The sequence below is a fragment of the Mobula hypostoma genome, chromosome 4 (assembly GCF_963921235.1).
Source record: "Mobula hypostoma chromosome 4, sMobHyp1.1, whole genome shotgun sequence".
NCBI classification, from domain to species: domain Eukaryota; kingdom Metazoa; phylum Chordata; class Chondrichthyes; order Myliobatiformes; family Myliobatidae; genus Mobula; species Mobula hypostoma.
This window is the reverse complement of record NC_086100.1, coordinates 204,347,842-204,372,428: the sequence shown is the minus strand read 5'-3', so window position 1 is coordinate 204,372,428 and position 24,587 is coordinate 204,347,842. Positions and strand designations below refer to the sequence as shown.

At 45.5% G+C, this 24,587-nt stretch overlaps 1 protein-coding gene across 1 annotated transcript; it reads left to right on the top strand.

Moving 5' to 3' along the window:
• Positions 1 to 138: 138 nt before the first annotated feature.
• LOC134345913 (gastrula zinc finger protein XlCGF57.1-like) lies at positions 139 to 24,183 on the top strand. Its single transcript, XM_063047256.1, has 2 exons — positions 139 to 154; positions 13,462 to 24,183. Exon 2 carries the CDS (start codon positions 14,191 to 14,193, stop codon positions 15,418 to 15,420), a length of 1,230 nt encoding a protein of 409 aa, XP_062903326.1. The 5' UTR covers positions 139 to 154; positions 13,462 to 14,190; the 3' UTR covers positions 15,421 to 24,183.
• The last annotated feature ends 404 nt before the right edge of the window (positions 24,184 to 24,587 follow it).

Sequence of the window (24,587 nt, the reverse complement as noted above, 5' to 3'; positions counted from 1 at the left end):
ATAGATGCTGCCCGACCTGCTGCGTTCACCAGCAACTTTCCAGCGTCACAGATTTTCTCCTCTTTAAAATAATGCGCATGCGTGGTGGGGTCCACCAATCCCGCATCCCGCGCATGCGCTCAATAGACGAGAGGCTCTCAAGGATCGGACGCAGGTAGGAGCGGGGCAGCGGGCGGGAACTTAATCAATGGCGTCTGAGCCGGGATTGAAGGAAAATTTGCAATGAGCTCCGTCCACACTGGTCCTGCACCTCAGGATAGTCCCAGTCCTTTCCCTCTCTCTCAGCCCCACGATCCATACCCGACCCACGGGGAGCTTCCGGCTGATGAGATCTGGCGGCGCCGCCATTTTGCGGCGCATGCGCATCGACGGGTCCTTGGATGGCGGATAGACTGGTTTCATGTGCGTGGGGGCTTCTGGGTAAAGAGACAGCCATGGGTGACTCTGCTAGCGTTTTCTCCGTGGAGTATGTCCCAAACACTGCCGACCTCCAGCTATGTAAATCCAAGGATTAGTAACTCGGAACAAAAGTATAGTGTCCAGTTACTCTCGGATGAAGAGTCTACTTTCTAGTTAGTGAAAATATCAATTAGTGCTGTATGGTAAAATAAATCCTTCCGTCAGCTTTAGTCCTCTCTGGGTAAATAACGATATGAAACACCTTTGTCATCGATGACAAGAGACGTAGCTTTCACATCACAAGCGTCCCACACTCCAGTGAGAATAACTACTGCCCTCCCCATCATAGTCACTGGCATTGCCATTGATGGGTTTATGATTGTCAATCAGCTGGGGCTAGGTGATCCCAGTAATTACCAAATCTCCAGGATCAGACATGTAGTAACAAGTTCTCTTTGTAGTGTTGTGGAACATGACCAGAACTTCAAATAATACCAAAGGACAGAGACAAATTGAGCCAAGTCACAGGTTGATTGAAGGGTGAAGTGAAGAGTTTGTTGAGTGTGTCCAGGACGGATTCCTGTCACAGTATGTGGATAGGCCGACTAGGGGGAATGCCATACCAGATCTAGTACTAGTTAATGAACCGGGTCAGGTCACATATCTCTCAGTGGGTGAGCATCTTGGGGACAGTGACCACCAGTCCCTGGCCTTCAGCATTATCATGGAAAAGGATAGAATCAGAGAGGACAGGAAAATTTTTAATTGGGGAAGGGCAAATTATGAGGCTATAAGGCTAGAACTTGCGGGTGTGAATTGGGATGATGCTTTTGCAGGGAAATGTATTATGGACATGTGGTCGATATTTAGAGATCTCTTGCAGGATGTTAGGGATAAATTTGTCCCAGTGAGGAAGATAAAGAATGGTAGGGTGAAGGAACCATGGGTGACAACTGAGGTGGAAAATCTAGTCAGGTGGAAGAAGGCAGCATACATGAGGTTTGAAGCAAGGATCAGATGGGTCTATTGAGGAATATAGGGAAGCAAGAAAGGAGCTTAAGAAGGGGCTGAGAAGAGCAAGAATTGGGCATGAGAGGGCCTTGGCGAGTAGGGAAAAGGAAAACCCAAGGCATTCTTCAATTATGGGAAGAAAAAAAGGATGACAGGATTGAAGGTAGGACCGATTAGAGATAAAGGTGGGAAGATGTGCCTGGAGGCTGTGGAAGTGAGCAAGGTCCCCAATGAATACTTCTCTTCGGTATTCACCAATGAGAGGGAACTTGATGATGGTGAGGACAATATGAGTGAGGTTGATGTTCTGAGCATGTTGATATTAAGGGAGAGGAGGTGTTGGAGTTGTTAAAATACATTAGGACGGATAAGTCCCCGGGGCCTGACGGAATATTCCCCAGGCTGCTCCACGAGGCGAGGGAAGAGATTGTTGAGCCTCTGGCTAGGATCTTCATGTCCTCGTTGTCCAGGGGAATGGTACCGGAGGATTGGAGGGAGGCGAATGTTGTCCCCTTGTTCAAAAACGGTAGTAGGGATAGTCTGGGTAATTATAGACCAGTGAGCCTTATGTCTGTGGTGGGAAAGCTGTTGGAAAAGATTCTTAGAGATAGGATCTCTGGGTATTTAGAGAATCATGGTCTGATCAGGGCCAGTCAGCATGGCTTTGTGAAGGGCAGATCGTGTCTAACAAGCCTGACAAGAGTTCTTTGAGGAGGTGACTAGGCATATAGATGAGGGTAGTTCAGTAGATGTGATCTATATGGATTTTAGTAAGGCATTTGACAAGGTTCCACACGGTAGGCTTATTAAGAATGAGAGAAGGCATGCGATCCAGGGAAGTTTGGCCAGGTGGATTCAGAATGGCTTGCCTGCAGAAGGCAGAGAGTCGTGGTGGAGGGATTACATTCAGATTGGAGGATTGTGACAAGTGGTGTCCCACAAGGATCAGTTCTGGGACCTCTACTTTTCGTGATTTTTATTAACGACCTGGATGTGGGGGTAGAAGGGTGAGTTGGCAAGTTTACAGATGACATAAAGGTTGGTGGTGTTGTAGGTGGTGTAGAGGATTGTGAAACATTGCAGAGAGACATTGATAGGATGCAGAAGTGGGCTGAGAAGTGGCAGATGGAGTTCAACCCGGAGAAATGTGAGGTGGTACACTTTGGAAGAACAAACTCCAAGGCAGAGTACAAAGTAAATAGCAGGATACTTGGTAGTGTGGAGGAGCAGAGGGATCTGGGGGTACATGTCGACAGATCCCTGAAAGTTGGGAAGTTCAAGGGGGATGTTAGAGGAAGATTTTTTTACTCAGAGAGGGGTTGGTGCCTGGAACGCACTGCCTGAGTCAGTGGTGGAGGCAGATACACTCGTGAAGTTTAAGAGACTATGAGACAGGTATATGGAGGAGGTGGGGGCTTATATGGGAGGCAGAGTTTGAGTTTCCGCACAACAATGTGGGCCGAAAGGCCTGTACTGTGCTGTACTATTCTATGTTCTATGAAATAGTCCATTCTGATACAGACAGGAATGCAGTCAGAGAATTTGATGGTCAGTCAGGATGCCTGATCGGTGCCTTGTTAGAAGGTGAGGAGTTCATATATAAACATAGAAACAGAAGTCTGCAATACACTACAGGCCCTTCGGCCCACAACATTGTGCCGACCATATAACCCACTCTGGAATCTGCTTAGAGTTTCACTACCACATAGCCCTCTGTTTTTCACAGCTCCACGTACCTATCTAACAGTGTCTGAAAAGTCCCTTATTTTATCCGCCCCTACCACTGCTGCTGGCAGTGTGATCCATGCAGCTGCCAGTCTCTATGTAAAAAACCTACCTCTGATATCCCCTGTGTACCTACTTCCAAGTGTCTTATAACTATGCCCCCTCAAGTCAGCTGGTTCAGCCCTGGGAAAAAGCCCCTGACTAGCCACAATATCAATGCCTCTCATCATCTTATACAACTCTCTCAGGTCGCCTCTCATCTTCCATCGCTCCAAAGTTTACTCAACCTATTCTTGTACGGCATGGTCTCCAATCCAAGCAACATCCTTGTAAATCTCCTCTGCACCCTTTCTAGAGTATCCACATACTTCCTGTAGTGAGGTGATCAGAATTGAACACAGTACTAAAAGTGGGATCCAACTAAGGCCTTATATGTTATGTTATGATTGCACTATTCCTGGGAAATGCTGTCTCATTCTGCTCTGCAGAGGTGATGTACGGTAAAAATGACAACAAAGTGTTTTGAATCTTGAATATATGTGTAACAGTACCTCATGGCTTTTGAACTCAGTCCCACAGTTGATGAAGGCCTTCTTATCAACATTGTCAACCTGCGCAGCAGCTCTGCATGTGCTATTGACACAGACTCACTGATCCTCCAAACTGCCAAGAGTCCAAACATTAATATTGTGTTCTGTCTCAAATTTGACCTACCGAAATGCGCCACTGGGTTGAACTCCATCTGTCACCTCTCAGCCCAGTTCTGCATCCTATCGACGTCACGCTCCACTCTGACAACAGTTCAGACTATCCACAACAGCCCCTGCATTTGTGTCATCGACAAACTTACAACGCACCCTCTTATTTCCTCATCAAGGTCACTTTTAAAAAAAACACGAGAAGGGCTCCCAGAACAGATTGTTGCAGAATATCCCTGGTCACCATCCTCCATGCAGAATACAAACCATCGATAACCACCCTTTCCCTTCTGTGGGCAAGACAGTCCTGGATCCACTAAACAGGCCTCCTTGGATCCTTGCCTCATTACTTTCTCAATGAGCCTCGTATGGGGAACCTTATCAAAAGTCTTGACTGAAAACCATGTACATTACATCCAATGTTCTCTCTTCATCAATGTGTTTTCTTACATCCTCAAAAAAATTCTATCAAGTTCATAAGGCATCACTTGCCCTTGACAAAGCCTTTCTGACTACCCCTAATATGATGCTCATAAGTCTATAAGACCATAAGACAAAGGAGCAGAAGTTGGCCATTCGGCCCATCGAGTGCTCCGCCATGTTATCATGAGCTGATCCATTCTCCCATTTAGTCCCACTCCCCCGCCTTCTCACCATAACCTTTGATGCCCTGGCTACTCAGATACCTATCAATCTCTGCCTTAAATACACCCAATGGCTTGGCCTCCACTGCTGCCCGTGGCAACAAATTCCATAGATTCACCACCCTCTGACTAAAAAAAAATTCTTCGCATTTCTGTTCTGAATGGGCGCCCTTCAATCCTTAAGTCATGCCCTCTCATACTAGACTCCCCAATCATGGGAAACAACTTTACCACATCCACTCCGGCCATGCCTTTCAACGTTCAAAATATTTCTATGAGGTCTCCCCTCGTTCTTCTAAACTCCAAGGAATACAGTCCAAGAGCGGACAAACGTTCCTCATATGTTAACCCTCTCATTCCCGGAATCGTTCCAGTGAATCTTCTCTGTACCCTCTCCAATGTCAGCACATCCTTTCTGAAATAAGGAGACCAAAACTGCCCACAATACTCCAAGTGAGGTCTCACCAGCGCCTTATAGAGCCTCAACATCACATCCCTGCTCCTATACTCTATTCCTCTAGAAATGAATGCCAACATTGCATTTGCCTTCTTCACTACTGACTCAACCTGGAGGTTAACCTTAAGGGTATCCTGCATGAGGACTCCCAAGTCCCGTTGCATCTCCGAACTTTGAATTCTTTCCACAATTAAATAATAGTTTGCCCGTTTATTTCTTCTCCCAAAGTGCATAACCATACACTTTCCAACATTGTATTTCATTTGCCACTTCTTTGCCCATTCTTCCAATCTATCCAAGTCTCTCTGCAGATTCTCCGTTTCCGCAGCACTACCAGCACCTCCACCTATCTTCGTATCGTCAGCAAACTTAGCCACAAAGCTATCTATTCTATAATCCAAATTTTGATGTACAATGTAAAAAGAAGCAGCCCCAACATGGACCACTGTGGAACACCACCGGCAGCCAACCAGAATAGGATCCCTTTATTCCCACTCTCTGTTTAATGCCAGTCAGCCAACGCTGTATCCATGTATGTAACTTACCCGTAATTCCATGGGCTCTTATCTTGTTTAGTAGCCTCATAGAACATAGAACATAGAATAGTACAGCACAGTACAGGCCCTTTGGCCCACAATGTTGTGCCGACCCTCAAACCCTGCCTCCCATATAAGCTCCCACCTTAAATTCCTCCATATACCTGTCTAGTAGTGTCTTAAACTTCACTAGTGTATCTGCCTCCACCATTGACTCAGGCAGTGCATTCCATGCACCAACCACTCTCTGAGTAAAAAACGTTCCTTTAATATCCCCCTTGAACTTCCCACCCCTTACCTTAAAGCCATGTCCTCTTGTATTGAGCAGTGGTGCCCTGGGTAAGAGGCGCTGGCTATCCACTCTATCTATTCCTCTTATTATCTTGTACACTTCTATCATGTCTCCTCTCATCCTCCTTCTCTCCAAAGAGTAAAGCCCCAGCTCCCTCAATCTCTGATCATAATGCATACTCTCAAAACCAGGCAGCATCCTGGTAAATCTCCTTTGCACCCTTTCCAATGCTTCCACACCTTTACTCTGGTGAGGTGACCAGAACTGGAAACAGTACTCCAAGTGTGGCCTAACCAGAGTTTTATGCACTTAAATGCATGCAGCGTAAGAAATAAGGTGGATGATCTTGTTGTACAGCTACAGATTGGCAGGTATGATATTGTGGCCATCACTGACACCTGGCTAAAGGATGCATGTCTCTGGGAGCTGAACGTCCAAGGATACACGGTGTATCGGAAGGATAGGAAGGTAGGCAGAGGAGGAGGCATGGCTTTATTGGTAAGAAATGATATTAAATCATTAGAAAGAGGTGATATAGGATCGGAAGATGCAGAATCTTTATGGGTTAAGCTAAGAAATCGCAGGGGTAAAAGGACCCTGATGGCAGTTATTTATAGGCCTCCAAACAGCTGCAGGGATGTGGAATACAAATTACAACAGGAAATAGAAAAGGCTTGTCAGAAGGGCAGTGTTATGATAATTGTGGGGGATTTTAACATGCGAGTAGATTGGGAAAATTAGGTCAGCACTGGATCTCAAGAGAGAATTTGTAGAATGTCTGCGAGATGGCTTTTTAGAACAGCTTGTTGTTGAGCCTACTAGGGGATCGGCTATACTGGATTGGGTATTGTGTAATGAACCGGAGGTGATTGGAGAGATTGAGGTGAAGGAACCTTTAGGAGGCAGTGATCATAACATAATTGAGTTGACTGTGAAATTAGAAAAAGAGAAGCCGAAATCTGGTGTGTCGGTATTTCAGTGGAGTAAAGGAAATTACAGTGGCATGAGAGAGGCACTGGCCAAAGTTGACTGGAAAGAGACACGGGCGGGAAAGACGGCAGAGCAGCAGTGCCTGGAGTTTATGTGAGAAATGAGGAATGTGCAAGACAGGTATATTCCAAAAAAGAAGAAATTTTCGAGTGGAAAAAGGATGCAACCGTGGTTGACAAGAGAAGTCAAAGCCAAAGTTAAAGCAAAAGAGAGGGCATACAAGGAAGCAAAAATTAGTGGGAAGAGAGAGGATTGGGAAGTTTTTAAAACCTTACAAAAGGAAACCAAGAAGATCATTAAGAGAGAAAAGATTAACTATGAAAGGAAGCTAGCAAATAATATCGAAGAGGATACTAAAAACTTTTTCAAGTATATAAGGAGTAAAAGACAGGTGAGAGTAGATATAGGACCGATAGAAAATGATGCTGGAGAAAATGTAATGGGAGATAAGGAGATGGCAGAGGAACTGAACAAGTATTTTGCATCAGTCTTCACTGAGGAAGACAGCAGTATACCGGACACTCAAGGGTGGCAGGGAAGAGAAGTGTGCGCAGTCACAATTACGACAGAGAAAGTACTCAGGAAGCTGAATAGGCTAAAGGTAGATAAATCTCCTGGACCAGATGGAATGCACCCTCGTGTTCTGAAGGAAGTAGCTGTGGAGATTGCGGAGGCATTAGGGATGATCTTTCAAAAGTCGATAGATTCTGGCATGGTTCTGGAGGACTGGAAGATTGCAAATGTCACTCCGCTATTTAAGAAGGGGGCAAGGAAGCAAAAAGGAAATTATAGACCTGTTAGCTTGACATCGGTGGTTGGGAAGTTGTTGGAGTTGATTGTCAAGGATGAGGTTACGGAGTACCTGGAGACATATGACAAGATAGGCAGAACTCAGCATTGATTCCTTAAAGGAAAATCCTGCCTGACAAACCTATTACAATTTTTTGAGGAAATTACCAGTAGGCTTTACAAAGGAGATGCAGTGGTTGTTGTATATTTGGATTTTCAGAAGGCCTTTGACAAGGTGCCACACATGAGGCTACTTAACAAGATAAGAGCCCATGGAATTACGGGAAAGTTACATACGTGGATAGAGCGTTGGCTAATTGGCAGGAAACAGAGAGTGGGAATAAAGGGATCCTATTCTAGTTGGCTGCCGGTTACCAGTGGTGTTCCGCAGGGATCAGTGTTGGGGCCGCTTCTTTTCACATTGTACATCAACGATTTAGATTATGGAATAGATGGCTTTGTGGCTAAGTTTGCTGACGATACGAAGATAGGTGGAGGGGCCGGTAGTGCTGAGGAAACGGAGAGTCTGCAGAGAGACTTGGATAGATTGGAAGAATGGGCAGAGATGTGGCAAATGAAGTACAATGTTGGAAAGTGTATGGTTATGCACTTCGGCAGAAAAAATAAACGGGCAGACTATTATTTAAATGGTGAAAGAATTCAAAGTTGGGATGCAACGGGACTTGGGAGTTCTCGTACAGGATACCCTTAAAGTTAACCTCCAGGTTGAGTCAGTAGTGAAGAAGGCGAATGCAATGTTGGCATTCATTTCTAGAGGAATAGAGTATAGGAGCAGGGATGTGATGTTGAGGCTCTATAAGGCGCTGGTGAGACCTTACTGTGGGCAGTTTTGGTCTCCTTATTTAAGGAAGGATGTGCTGATGTTGGAGAGGGTACAGAGAAGATTCACTAGAATGATTCCGGGAATTAGAGGGTTAACATATGAGGAACGTTTGTCCGCTCTTGGACTGTATTCCTTGGAGTTTAGAAGAATGAGGGGAGACCTCATAGAAACATTTCGAATGTTAAAAGGGATGGACAGATTGGATGTGGCAAAGTTGTTTCCCATGATGGGGGAGTGTAGTACGAGAGGGCATGACTTAAGGATTGAAGGGCACCCTTTCAGAACAGAAATGCGAAGAAATTTTTTTGTCAGAGGGTGGTGAATCTATGGAATTTGTTGCCACGGGCAGCAGTGAAGGCCAAGTCATTGGGTGTATTTAAGGCAGAGATTGATAGGTATCTGAGTAGCTAGGGCATCAAAGGTTATGGTGAGAAGGCGGGGGAGTGGGACTAAATAGGAGAATGGATCAGCTCATGATAAAAATGGTGGAGCAGACTCGATGGGCCGAATGGCCTACTTCTGCTCCTTTGTCTTATGGTCTTATAGAGCTGTATCATTACATCGCGACTCTTAAACTCTATCCCTCGACTTATGAAAGCTAACACCCCATAAGCTTTCTTAACTACCCTATCCACCTGTGAGGCAACTTTCAGGGATCTGTGGACATGTACCCCGAGATCCCTCTGCTCCTCCACACTACCAAGTATCCTGCCATTTACTTTGTACTCTGCCTTGGAGTTTGTCCTTCCAAAGTGTACCACCTCACGCTTCCCCGGGTTGAACTCCATCTGCCACTTTTCCGCCCACCTCTGCATCCTATCAATGTCTCTCTGCAATCTTTGACAATCCTCTACACTACCTACAACACCACCAACCTTTGTGTCGTCTGCACACTTGCCAACCCCCCCCCCCCGTCTACCCCCACATCCAGGTCGTTAATAAAAATCACGAAAAGTAGAGGTCCCAGAACAGATCCTTGTGGGACACCACTAGTCACAATTCTCCAATCTGAATGTACTCCCTCCACCACCACCCTCTGCCTTCTGCAGGCAAGCCAATTCTGAATCCACCTGGCCAAACTTCCCTAGATGCCATGCCTTCTAACTTTCTGAATAAGCCTACCGTGTGGTACCTTGTCAAATGTGTGACACCTTGTCAAAGGCCTTCTGAAAATCCAAATATAGAACATCCACTGCATCTCCCTTGTCTTGCCTACTGGTAATTTCCTCAAAAAATTGTAATAGGTTTGTGAGGCAGGATTTTCCTATGAGGAATCCATGCTGAGTTCTGCCTGTCTTGTCATATGCCTCCAGGTACTCTGTAACCTCATTCTTGGCAATCGACTCCAACAACTTCCCAACCACCGATGTGAAGTTAACAGGTCTATAATTTCCTTTTTGCTTCCTTGCCCCCTTCTTAAATAGCGGAGTGACATTTGCTATCTTCTAGTGCTCCGGAACCATGCCAGAATCTATCGACTTTTGAAAGATCATCGCTAATGCCTCCGCAATCTCCACAGCTAGTTCCTTCAGAACACGAGGGTGCATTCCATCTGGTCCAAGAGATTTATCTACCTTTAGAGTATTCAGCTTTCTGAGTATTTTCCTGTCGTAATTGTGACTGTGCACACTTCTCTTCCCTGCCACCCTTGAGTGTCCGGTATACTGCTGTCTTCCTCAGTGAAGACTGACGCAAAATACTTGTTCCGTTCCTCTGACATCTCCTTATCTCCCATTACATTTTCTCCAGCATCATTTTCTATCGGTCCTATATCTACTCTCACCTGTCTTATACTCTTTATATAATTGAAAAAGCTTTTAGTATCCTCTTTGATATTATTTGCTAGCTTCCTTTCATAGTTAATCTTTTCCCTCTTAATGACCTTAGTTTCCTTTTGTAAGGTTTCAAAAACTTCCCTCTCCTTTGTCTTCCCACTAATTTTTGCTTCCTTGTATGCCCTCTCCTTTGCTTTAACTTTGGTTTTGACTTCATCTGTCAGCCAAGGTTGCATCCGTTTTCCAGTCGAAAATTTCTTCTTTTTTGGAATATACCTATCTTGAACCTTCCTCACTTCTCGCATAAACTCCAGGCACTGCTGCTGTGCTGTCTTTCCCGCCAGTGTCCCTTTCCAGTCAACTTTGGCCAGTTCCTTTCTCACGCCACTGTAGTTTCCTTTACTCCTCTGAAATACCGACACATCAGATTTCGGCTTCTCTTTTTCAAATTTCACAGTGAACTCAATCATGTTATGATCACTGCCTCCTAAGGGTTCCTTCACCTCAATCTCTCTAATCACCTCCGGTTCATTACACAATACCCAATCCAGTACAGCCGATCCCCTAGTAGGCTCAACAACAAGCTGTTCTAAAAAGCCATCTCGCAGACATTCTACAAATTCTCTCTCGAGATCCAGTGGCGACCTGATTTTCCCAATCCACTCGCATGTTAAAACCCCCCACAATTATCATAACACTGCCCTTCTGACAAGCCTTTTCTATTTCCTGTTGTAATTTGTAGTCCACATCACTGCAGCTGTTTGGAGGCCTATAAATAACTGCCATCAGGGTTCTTTTACCCCTGCTATTTCTTAGCTCAACCCATAAAGATTCTGCACCTTCCGATCCTATATTACCTCTTTCTAATGGTTTAATATAATTTCTTACCAATAAAGCTATTCCTCCCCCTCTGCCTACCTTCCTATCCTTCCGATACACCGTGTATCCTTGGACGTTCAGCTCCCAGAGACATGCATCCTTTAGCCAGGTCTCAGTGATGGCCACAACATCATACCTGCCAATCTGTAGCTGTATGACCAGATCATCCACCTTATTCCTTATGCTGTGTGCATTTAAGTACAACACCTTAAGACCAATAGTTGGTACTTTTTGCTTTGATTTCACTGCAACTTTATTGCACTGCAATTCATCCCAATGGGTACAAATTTGCCCCATCACCTGCCTGTCTTTCCTGACATCTTTACTGCTCACTATCTTAGATATATTTCTGTTTTCCCCTTCCTCCGCTCTGTCGTTCTGGTTCCCATCCTCGTGCCAAATTAGTTTAAACCCTCCCTAACAGCTCTATTAAACTTTCCCACTGGGATATTGATCCCCTTCGGGTTCAGGTGTAATCTGTCCTTTTTGAATAGGTCATGCTTCCCCCAGAAGAGATCCCAATTATCCAAGAATCTGAAGCCCTGCCCCCTGCACCAGTCTCTCAGCCACGCATTCATCTGCCTGATCCGACTATTCTTGCTCTCGCTAGCCCGTGGCACAGGTAGCAATCCCGAGATTACTACCCTGGAGGTCCTGCTTCTCAGCTTCCTTCCCAACTCCTGGAAATCTCTCTTCAAGACCTCCTCCTTTGTCCTATCTATGTCATTGGTACCAACATGTACCAAGACAACTGGCTGCTCACGCTCCCCCTTCAGAATATTCAGGACCCGATCCGAGACATCCCGTACCCTGGCACCTGGGAGGCAACACACCATGCGGGTATCTCTATCAGGCTCACAGAATCCCCTGTCCATTCCCCTGATTCTGGAATCCCTTATGACTACTGCATTACTCTTCTCCCTCCTTCCCTCCTGCACAACAGCGCCAGGCTCAGTGCCAGAGACCCGGTCACCGTGGGCGTCCCCTGTCAGGTCATCCCCCTCAACAGCATCCAGAACAAGATATTTGTTGCTGAGGGGGACAGCCACAGGTGTGTTTTCCACTATCCGGGCATTTCCCTTCCCTCGCTTGACAGTGACCCAGTTTCCTGACCCCTGTAGCCTAGGGATGACTACCTCCCTGTAGCTCCTGTCTATCACCTCTTCACTTTCCCTGAAAAGCAGTAGTTCATCAAGCTGCAGCTCCAGATCCCTAACCCGGTCTCTGAGGAGCTGCATCTCGGTGCACCTGGCGCAGATGTGTCCATCAGGGAGGCTGGAGGTCTCCCAGGATTCCCACATCTGACAGCCTGAACAAAGCACTAACCCTGCAGGCATGCTGTCTAATTCTACAGGAATGAAACAGGAAAAATAAGTCTACTCACCCACTTACCTTGCCAAATGGATGAACTTTTTAAACCGTTACCTCGTACCATTAGCTGTGAGAGCCCTGCTGTTCCTGTTTGTCTGGGCTGATTCGCAAAAGTGGGGTGGGGGAGATGGGGGTGAGAAAGAAAGAGTTGGTGCTTTGTTCTCGCTTCCTCCCGTTTACCGCCAAAGCCCGTTGAAGCCAAAGCCCTACACTCTGCTACCGCTCACTCCACTGCCCGCTCCGACAGCTGCCCGCTGTATAGGGTGGTCTTCTTTTTAAACTCTCTGCGCTGTCCTGTTGACGTCATGCGCCTGTGCAGTCTCATCCTTCTTGCACTCGAAGAAGTTTTTTAAAAAAAATGCCTTCATTCAGAATTCAGCTCCCACATCACTCTGTAGTCCTGATCCTAAAGACAGCCGTTGGTAGCAACCTTTTTTTTTCCCTCCCTCCCTCTTTGGATCTTCTCCAACAAATTGCCCAGCACTAATTCAAGACTTACTGGTCTATAATTTCCTGGGTTACCTCTATTCCGTTTCTTGAACAATCCTCGGGTACTTTTCCCATCCCCACTGATGATACAAAGAGTCAACAATCTCCACCCTCGCTTCCCACACATAGCCTGTGGTATATCTCAACTTGAGTTCAACTGAGTAATGTTATGATGCCAGAGCTCACATTGAGAGAAGATCTTATAGAAACATGTAAAATTATGAAAGGGATAGATAAGATAGAGGCACGAAAGTTGTTTCCACTGGTAGGTGAGACAAGAAATAGAGGACATCACCTTAAGGTTCGGGGCATTTGGGATGGGGATGAGGAGGAACTGCTTTTCCCTGAAGGTGCTGAATCTGTGGATTTCTCTGCCCAATGAAGCAGTGGAGGCTACCTCAGTGAATGTATTTGAGACAAGGTTGGATAGATTTTTGCAAAGTAGGGAAATTGAGGGAGATGGGGAAAAGGTAGATTGGTGGAGACAGGCCAGACTACGGAGTAAAATCTCACCTGAAAAATTGTTCTTCACCTATTGATGTCCTTTCAAATATTTTTACAGGTTTGAAATGGCAGAACACTGTTGTGCATAGGCTGTCTCAGTCTGGATATATGAGGAGTGTCCAAATGCTCTCTTTGCAAGACCAACACATCTGTTGTCGATCCTTGGAGATGAAGAAGTATCTCATCCGAGCTGGAAATGTATTTGTGTCTGAAATGAAGGTTTCTGTTGAACTCAGTGTTATCTACTGGAACCAGGGTGCTGAGAACACACCAGCGTCTGTTCACTGGGGATCAGTTCTTCAACTGCATTGATTGTACAAGAGATTCAAACATCTGACTTTCTGAATTGCCAGAGAATTGATTGTAGTGAGGTATCATTCTCCATCTCTCAGTGTGGGAAGGGATTCACTCACAGCTGACCTGCAGACACGCCAGTGAGTTCACAGTGGGGAGAGGCCATTCACCCGCTCTGCGTGAGGGAGGGGAACCACTCAGTCATCCAGCCTGAAGATACATCAGCAAGTTCACACCATAGTGAGATGCTCCACCTGTTCTGACTGTGGGAAGCAATTTGATCTGTTGTTGCTGCTAACGATATATCTGAAAATTCACCAGTGAGATGACGGTAACCTGCTTAGATGGTGGGAGGGCATTCACACACTCAACCACACCACAGTGACACCAGCGAGTTCACACCAGGGAGAAGTCATTCACCTGCTCTGAATGTGGGAAAGGATTCACTCAATCATCTCAACTGAATGAACAGCAGTGAGTTCACACTGAAAAGATGCCGTTCACCTGCTCAGACTGTGGGAAGCAATTCACTCGTTCATCCACACTACAGAGACATCAGCGAATTCATACTGGGGAGAAGCCATTCACTTGCTCTGAATGTGGGAAGGGATTCACTCAGTCATCTCAACTGGAGGTGCATCTGCGAGTTCACACTGGGGAGAGGCCATTCACATGCTCTGAATGTGGGAAAGGATTCACTGAGTCGTACTCCCTTGTGAAGCACTACCGAATTCACACTGGGGAGAAGCCATTCACATGCTCTGAATGTGGGAAGGGATTTGCTCAGTCATCCAATCTGAAAGTACATCAGCGAGTTCACACTGTGGAGAGGCCATTCACATGCTCTGAATGTGGGAAGGGATTCGCTGATTCGTACTCCCTTGTGAAGCACTGCCGAATTCACACTGGGGAGAAGCCATTCAAGTGCTCTGAGTGTGGGAAGGGATTCACTGACTCATCTCTCCTCGTGAAGCACTGCCGAATTCACACTGGGGAGAAGCCATTCACGTGCTCTGAATGTGGGAAGGGGTTCACTGATTCATATTCCCTTGTGAAGCACTGCCAAATTCACACTGGGGAGAAGCCATTCACTTGCTCTGAATGTGGGAAAGGATTCACTGAGTCATTTCAACTGAAGGTACATGAGCGAATTCACACTGGGGAGAAACCATTCAGCTGCTCTGAATGTGGGAAAGGATTCACTCAGTCATCTCATCTGAAGGCACATCAGCGAATTCACACTGGGGAGAAACCATTCAGCTGCTCTGAATGTGGGAAGGGATTTGCTCGGTCATCTCGACTGATTGAACATCAGCGACTTCACACTGGGGAGAAACCGTTCAGCTGCTCTGAATGTGGGAAGGGATTCACTAAGTCAGACACCCTCGTGAAGCACTACCGAATTCACACTGGGGAGAAGCCATTCACATGCTCTGAGTGTGGGAAGGGTTTCACTCAGTCATCTCATCTGAAGGCGCATCAACGAATTCACACTGGGGAGAAACCGTTCAGCTGCTCTGAATGTGGGAAGGGATTCACTCAGTCATCCAACCTTGTGCAGCACTCCCAAATTCACACTAGGGAGAAACTGTTCACCTGCTCAGATTGTGGGAAGAAATTCACTCGGTCATCAGACTTTAAAGTACATCAACGAATTCACACTGGGGGATGCCACTCACCTGTTCTAAATGTGGGAAAGGATTTGCTTAGACATCTCAGTTGAATGAACATCAGTGAGTTCACACTGGGAAGAAACTGTTCAACTGCTCAGACTGTGGGAAGGAATTCACTCAGACATCTCGCCTACCAACACACCAGGCTGTTTTCAGCGGTGAGTGGACGTTGACCTGCTCAGACTGTGGGAAGGCATTCACACACTTATCCAAGCTGCAGAGACAGTGGTGGGTTCACACTGTGGTGAGGATGGTCACCTGCTCTGAATGTGGGATGGGTTCCAATCAGTCATTCATCCTGTGACACCCTACCGAGCTTTGACCCATCATTAATCAGAGAGATCAGAAGCTTGAGAGGATGTAATTCACTCAGGTTCGCTGATGGTGTACTAATGGCAGTGCTTCCGGGCAGGTTTTTTTTTTTAGCTTTCAGCAGTGGCCAATCAGCATTCAGGATTGATTATCAAGTCAGGCAGGAGCAAGTAGAGCGGCCAGTGTTGGAGAGGGCAGAGTTGGAGCGGAGACGTTGAGACTTGACCTCTTTGAGGTTTCAGTGAGGAGAGAATTCAGTCAGAGAAGGCAAAATCATGATGGAGCTAGAACTTTTATCTGAACATATGCTCAGTTAGAACAGTGGAGATGCCAGGCAGGAGATTGGAAAGCTTCTCTTGCGGGATGTGGGAATGCAGAGGACCTTCCTATGTCCTTGATAACTACACCTGTGAGAAAGGCATCCAGCTGCAGATCCAAACAATCTACATTAAGGAGTTGGAGCTGGAACTGCATGAACTCCAGATCATTTGGGAGGCTGAAGGGGTGATAGTTAGGACATATAGAGAGGAAGTAGCACCCAAGGTGCATGGCACAGGAAACTGGGTGACAGGGAGGGGAAAGGAGGAAACAGCGAATGTAGTGTTACCCTGTGTCCATCCCCTTGAACAACACATATATCACTTTAGCTACTGACAGAGATGGTGGGATGACCTTGCAAAGGAAAGTCACAGCAATCGGGTCTCTGGCTCTGAGACTGAGAAGGGAAGGGTGGGAAGAGGTGAGCTGCAGTCGTAGGTGATTCATTAGCGAAGGGAACTGACTGGATGCTCTGTGGGTGAGAATGAGATTCCAGGATGGTATGTTGTCTCCTGCGTGCTAGCATCTGCAACATCTTGGGTTGAGCGCTCAGCATTCCTAAGGAAGGTGAACAGTGAAGGTCGTGGTCCATGTGGGTACCAATGATATGGGCTGGTAGAGTAACGAGGTTCTGCAACGGGGGTTCAGTGGATGCTAAGATAAAGGGCAGCTCGTCCAGGGCTGTAACCTCAGGACTGTGATTTGTGCCACGTGCCAGGAATAGGAAGAATATACTGTTTACCACGTGGCTAAGGAGTTGGTGCAGGAGTGAGGGCATAAGATTTTTGGGTTATTTGACCCCACAAGGATTCTTGTGTGCATGGGAGTGTGAGTGTGTTAGGGGAGAGGGCTCATCGTTGATGGAGGGTGAAGTGGGCAGACAGGTCTCTCTCACACACACAAACACATGCAGTGGAGTGTGAGGGAGGGGAGTGAGAAGGGGAAAGGGGAATGAGGAGGATGGTGTTATGGCTCCTTCACAAAGTCCCAGACTCACCCACTCTTCCCCCTCTGGAATTGGTCCCATTCCTTACACCAGCCTAGCTGGCTGGTGGCATAGTGGCATCAACGCCGGACTTCAGAGCGAAGGCTCCCGAGTTCGAATCCAGCCGGCTCCCGTACACACTTTCCATCCGCGCTGGGTTGAGCGTCGAGCTAGCAACTGGACCTCGTAAAAAAGATTTCCTGCTACAGAAACATCAACACCAAAAAGTTGATGGCCTATGATCTCTCGTGAGTTGAAAGGCAATTTCTCTTTCTCTCTTTCCCCCTATCCCAGGCTAGGGGTTGGCATTGAGTTACCTTGCCAACATTTTTGTGAATTGTTCGATAACATCTGGTTAACACACTTTGATAATAAATTTACGTTGAACTTGAACATTGAAATGTATTGTTTGTAAAACATGTCTTCTTCTTCATCTGCCTTGCGCGTTACATGCTTGGGCGATCAAGGCTTTCCACATCAAACAATCCCACGCAGCGTCAATGATATCTCGCACACTTAGATCTGTTAGTTCTTTCACAGCGTCCATATAGTTTCTTCTTTGCCTTCCTCTTCCGCATTTCCAAAGCATACGGCTTGTAATGTGAGGCATTCTATTTCTCCCTTTCTGATGGCATGACCCAGGAATTTAAGTTTCCTCTCATTTAATGTTCACATTAAAGATCTTTTTGTATAGGCACGTTGGAGTACTGTCTCATTAGTTACCCTATCTCTATATGATATTTTTAGCATTCTCCTAAGAAACCACATTTCTGTTCCTTCTAAGTTTCTTTGGAGTTCTGGTGTTATAGTCCATGTTTCAGAAGTGTACAGCAAGATTGACCAGACATAACATTTTAGTAGCCTAAGCCTTATTGTCATATAAATGTGTCTGTTGGTAAAAATATGTTTCATTTTTTGGAAGTTGGTTTTGGCAATGGCAGTTCTTCCTTTTATTTCTACTTTACTTTTAGCATCTTGTGTTATAAAGCTACCGAAGTAATTAAAGCTGGTCTTTTGTTCAATCTCTTGGTTACCGATGTACAATTGACAGCTATTAAAGTGGTATTGTCTTCATCTCTTATATTGTTGATGTTAACACCTCCAATTTTTATCCCATCTAGGTCTTCTATTTCCCTGACAATCATTTCACTATAGATATTAAATGATTCAGGTTTGGCCTCTGTTTGGTTCCAATATAAATTTTGAAGCATTGTTGGTTCCTTCCGTCAATGTTTAGTTTAGTGAGAATTTGAAATAATTCAAACTATCAAAATGTCTTATGGAATATTGGGCAATATCCGATCGGCTGTTTTAGCTAAATAGAACATAGAACATAGAACAGTACAGCACAGTACAGGCCCTTCGGCCCACAATATTGTGCCGACCCGCAAACCCTGCCTCCCATATAAGCCCCCACCTTAAATTCCTTCATATACCTATCTAGTAGTCACTTAAACTTTACTAGTGTATCTGCCTCCACCACTGACTCAGGCAGTGCATTCCACGCACCAACCACTCTCTGAGTAAAAAACCTTCCCCTAATATCCCCCTTGAACTTCCCACCCCTTACTTTAAAGCCATGTCCCCTTGTATTGAGCAGTGGTGCCCTGGGGAAGAGGCGCTGGCTATCCACTCTATTTATTCCTCTTATTATCTTGTACACCTCTATCATGTCTTCTGTCATTTTCCTTCTTTCCAAAGAGTAAAGCCCGAGCTCCCTTAATCTCTGATCATGATGCATACTCTCTAAACCAGGCAGCATCCTGGTAAATCTCCTCTATACCCCATCCAATGCTTCCACATCCTTCCTATAGTGAGGAGACCAGAACTGGACACAGTACTCCAAGTGTGGCCAATTCTGAATCCACCCGGCCAAACTTGCCTGGATCCCATGCCTTTTGACTTTCTGAATAAGCCTACCATGTGGAACCTTGTCAAATGCCTTACTAAAATCCATATACATCACATCCACTGCACTACACTCATCTATATGCCTGGTCACCTCCTCAAAGAACTCTATCAGGCTTGTTAGACACGATCTGCCCTTCACAAAACCATGCTGACTGTCCCTGATCAGCCATGATTCTCTAAATGCTCAGAGATCCTATCTCTAAGAATCTTTTCCAACAGCTTTCCCACCACAGACGCAAGGCTCACTGGTCTATAATTACCCGGACTATCCCTACTACCCTTTTTGAACAAGGGAACAACATTCACCTGCCTCCAGTCCTCCGGGACCATTCCCGTGGACAACGAGGACATAAAGATCCTAACCAGAGGCTCAGCAATCTCTTCCCTCGCCTCGTGGAGCAGCCTGGGGAATATTCCGTCAGGCCCCGGAGACTTATCTGTCCTAATGTATTTTAACAACTCCAAAACCTCCTCTCCCTTAATATCAGCATGCTCCAGAACATCAACCTCACTCATATTGTCCTCACCATCATCAAGTTCCCTCTCATTGGTGAATATCGAAGAGAAGTATTCATTGAGGACCTCGCTCACTTCCACAGCCTCCAGACACATCTTCCCACCTTTATCTCTAATCAGGCCTACCTCCTCTCCTGTCATCTTTTGTTCCTCACACAATTGAAGAATGCCTTGGGGTTTTCCTTTACCCTACTCGGCAAGGCCTTCTCATGCCCACTTCTTGCTCTTCTCAGCCCCTTCTTAAGCTCCTTTCTTGCTTCCCTATATTCTTCAATAGACCCATCTGATCCTTGCTTCCTAAACCTCATGTATGCTGCCTTCTTCCACCTGACTAGATTTTCCACCTCACTTGTCACCCATGGTTCCTTCACCCTACCATTGTTTATCTTCCTCACTGGGACAAGTTTATCTCGAACATCCTGCAAGAGATCTCTAAACATTGACCACATGTCCATAGTACATTTCCCTGCAAAAACATCATCCCAATTCACACCCGAAAGTTCTAGCCTTATAGCCTCATCATTTGCCCTTCCCCAATTAAAAGTTTTTCTGTCCTCTGATTCTGTCTTTTTCCATGATAATGCTAAAGCCCAGGGAGTGGTGGTCACTGTCCCCCAGATGCTCACTCACTGAGAGATCTGTGACCTGACCCGGTTCATTACCTAGTACGAGATCTAGTATGGCCTTCCCCCTAGTCGGCCTGTCCACATACTGTGACAGGAATCTGTACTGGACACACATAACAAACTCTGCCCCATCTAAACCCTTAGAACTAATCAGGTGCTAATCAATATTAGGGAAGTTAAAGTCACCCATGATAACAACCCTGTTATTTTTGCACCTTTCGAAAGTCTGCCTCCCAATCTGCTCTTCTGTATCTCTGCTGCTACCCCCAATACCCCCAATAGAGTAACTGCTCCCTTCCTGTTCCTGACTTCCACCCATACTGACTCAAAAGAGGATCCTGCTACATTACCCACCCTTTCTGTAGCTGTAATAGTATCCCTGACCAGTAATGCCACCCCTCCTCCCCTTTTTCCGCCCTCTCCATCCCTTTTAAAGCACTGAAATCCAGGAATATTGAGGATCCATTCCTGCCCTGGTGATGCCAAGTCTCTGTAATGGCCACTACATCATAATTCCATGTATGTATCCAAGCTCTCAGTTCATCACCTTTGTTCCTGATGCTTCTTGCATTAAGGGATAACCGTTTTAACATTAGCATAACCGAAGCCTATGCACCAACAATTGATGCGGATGAAGAGGATATCAACAAGTTTTATGAAGATCTCGACAGTGCTTACGAGCAATGAAAATTTCAGGACATAAAACTAGTCATGGGAGATTTTAACGCCAAAGTTGGACAGGAAATGGTTGATAACATGATAGGACCCTTTGGATTAGGGGAGAAAAATGAAAATGGAGAAAGGTTTACTGATTGGTGTGTCAGAAACAACCAAATGATCACCAATACTTGGCACAAAAACCATCCATGTTGATTGAGTACTTGGATTAGCCCTGGAGATAGAACAAGGAATCAAGTAGATTTTATGACCATCAATGAAAGCTTTGGAAATAATATCACAAATTCTAAAATTTACCCAGGAGCAGACTGGTTCAGGTCACCATCCAGTAATAGCTACCATTGAAACAAAATTAAAGAAACTGATACGTGGAAAAGGAGAGAAAGAAGAATATGTTAGGAGAACTTAAAAAAGATAACATACTTAAACAACAATTCAAGACAGTTGAGGAAGAACACCTCAACGAAAACACCTATTTGGGACAGATTTAAATCTGCTATACAGCGATCAGCAGAGAAGATAATCCCAGTACAAAAATCCAACTCACCAACAAGGGATGGATAAGCCAAGAAATCCTAGAAGTGATGGAACAAAGAAGTTTAGTGAGGAATAATGAAGTGTGTTACGTACCCCGTAACTGGGTTGCCAAACCAGCAGAAATAGATCACTCAGTTGGAGTCTGGATTACTAGAACTAAGAAAGTTTTATTAAAGAAACAAGCAACACAGTACTCTAATCAAAAGGAAAATAAATGCAACAGTTCAGCAATGATAAACACACACGTACACAGAATTAGGATAACAGGATAAATCAAGCTCTATCGTCATCTAGGGGTAAATGACCAGTTTCAAAGTGACGCAAAGTTCAGTTCAATTGAGTTCAGTTCAGTTCACAGTAATAACTGCCGTGGGAGATGGACAGTGGGAGGAAGGAGAGAGAGAGCAAAAACGAATGAATATTCAAACGGCTTCCACACAGACCTTCGATATTCTTCGCAGTCAGCTTTCGGGCGAGCCCCTTGTGATGTCTTCTGAGGTCACCGACCGTGACCCCTCCGTTTCCAGATACGATCGTTTCTCTGCGGTGAACCTGGCACCCAGGCAAGGGCGGACACACACCAGGTTCCCGCCGATTGTACCTTTCCACCCTGTGCGTCTATGGCTTGGTCCCGCGACCAGCCCTCCAAAACCTCATGGTGTCGTGTGTGTGTTGCCTTAGCGAACCTGTCCCTTTTTATCCCCCTGCTGGGGTATCGCCTGTCCATCACTTCAAACAGTTCAGGGTTCAAAAGGGGGGCCGATCTTGACAGCTCTCCTTCCGTCCCTTAATTAACATCTCCAAATGCTGCTCCATTGTTTTCCTTATCTCGCTTTCTCCTGAAGACAGGTGGCAGACCAACTGCTGATCCCACTGGTGCCAGCACAGGACAGTTAACATCTTAATCTATGTGTACCCTCGTCACAAGTGCAGTACAGAGAGACAGACAGACAGACCGACCAAACAATTGTGCAGTATTGCAAAGGAGGAATGGCTGAATCAAAAATGCAGTGAAGTAGAAGGCCATATTAACAATAGCAAAGACATGCACAAGCTGAGGAAATTACTGCAATTAAGAAAACCTCCTCTGCAGGATGCATAAGATCAGCAGACAGATCCATACGAACAGATTCAGATAAAGTATGTGAAAGGTGGATTCAGTATATAGAGCAGCTGTTTGAGGATAATAGAGGGAGACCCCCAGATATTAAACACCCTAATTCTACATAAGATGGACGAGTACAGCACATTACAGGCCCTTCGGCCCACAATGTTGTGCCGACCCTCAAACCCTGCCTCCCATATAAGCCCCCACGTTAAATTCCTCCATATACCTGTCTAGTAGTCTCATAAACTTCACGAGTGTATCTGCCTCCACCACTGACTCAGGCAGTGCATTCCATGCACCAACCACTCTGAGTAAAAAAAACCTTCCTCTAATATCCCTCTTGAACTTCCCACCCCTTACCTTAAAGCCATGTCCTCTTATATTGAGCAGTGGTGCCCTGGGGAAGAGGCGCTGGCTGTCCACTCTATCTATTCCTCCTATTATCTTGTACACCTCTATCATGTCTCCTCTCATTTTCCTTCTCTCCAACGAGTAAAGCCCTAGCTCCCTTAATCTCTGATCATAATGCATACTCTCTAAACCAGGCAGCATCCCCTTCCAATGTTTCCACATCCTTCCTATAGTGAGGCCACCAGAACTGGACACAGTACTCCAAGTGTGGCCTAACCAGAGTTTTATCGAGCTGCATCATTACATCACAACTCTTAAACTCTATCCCTCGACTTATGAAAGCTAATACCCCATAAGCTTTCTTAACTACCCTATCTACCTGTGAGGCAACTTTCAGGGATCTGTGCACATGTACCCCCAGATCCCTCTGCTCCTCCACACTGCCAAGTATCCTGACATTTACTTTGTACTCTGCCTTGGAGTGTCATAAGGCAGCGGCGGGGACAGACCCAAATGCAAGACACGGACACTGAAGTACTACGGACAGGACTAGGATACAGGGCGATGACAAGGACATGGACAGGAAAACCAGGAACCTAGAACAGGACAAAAGATCTAGGAACCCGGGCTTGGACGCCGAGCCAGAGACTGGACAAGCACCCAGTAACTGGGTTTTGCCTCTGGCTCGGACCCCAGAAGTAGGCAAGGGCGAGGTTTGGCAGGCAGGCAGGACGAGGCGGGAGACTTAAGACTTGAGGCCAGAGGTTAGAGACTTCAGGCTTGAGGCTAGGCAGGAGACGAGATGAGGCGAGGCGAGGCCAGAGGCAGGAGGCAGGAGGCTTGAGGCAAGGCCGGAGACTTGAGGCGAGGCAATAAATGATGCGCCGCTCCAGCTGTGACTCAGTGACTTTCGTCACTTCACAAACTCGCACTCACGCAGCCTCCAACAACAGAGCGCCCAATTGCAAAGTTACCAATTTCAACTCAAAGACATTCCTCTCTTTGTTAAAAGTAATCTCCGCTCTTCTCCTTTCATTGCTCCCGCCTCTGTTGAATTGTCAAACTGTGTTTTCCATTCATTTACAATTCCGAATTTCTTCCCATTGCCAAGTTCTTACCTGTGCTCCCAGCTGTCAGCACTGTTCTCCCCAAGGTGAGCTGTGCGCGGCCGGGCTGGAACTGAAATGCTCCCGCGAACAGCGTGTATTGCCGTGTACTTGGAGTTTTGTTTTATATAATGTTGTTGTCACTGTTAAGTTATGCAAATATATGTTTAAACTCTGTTAATATAATCATGGAATTCCCTGAAATTAATTGTTAATGAATATAATCTATATACTTTCTAAATAAGAAATGTTATGAACCTTACTTTGCATCTTTTTGGAGCTTCAGTTCGTCAGTGTTTTAAGTTAAAACACTGTTACAAATTACAGGCCAAACCCTCTGTTATGGATCAAGCCTTTTTGATATGGAAAATGAAGGGTATAATATGTTTTCGTGATTTATTCTTGAATAACTGTTTTATGTCTTTTGAACAGTAGTTTAATAAATATAATTTGCACAGATTCCATTTTTTTAGATATTTGCAAATAAGAAACTTTAAATACTACGCTACCTACCTTTCCGATTTCATATCCAACTGATATCACGGAAAAAGTTAGAAGGATTTAATAGCAACTATTTATGATATAATTATGAAAATACAGCCAGGCATATCTGATAGAATTAAGAATGAATGGGAAAGGGAACTTCAACTTCACTTACCTATAGAGAAATGGGAGATAAAATTTCAATTAGTTAACTTTTCCTCAATATGTGCTAAACATAGGTTGATACAATTTAAGGTGGTGCATATGGCCCACATGTCTAAAGATA

Excerpts from the sequence above, each read along its gene's own strand:
- LOC134345913 (XM_063047256.1), top strand. The coding sequence starts at position 14,191 with ATGCCGTTCACCTGCTCAGACTGTGGGAAGCAATTCACTCGTTCATCC.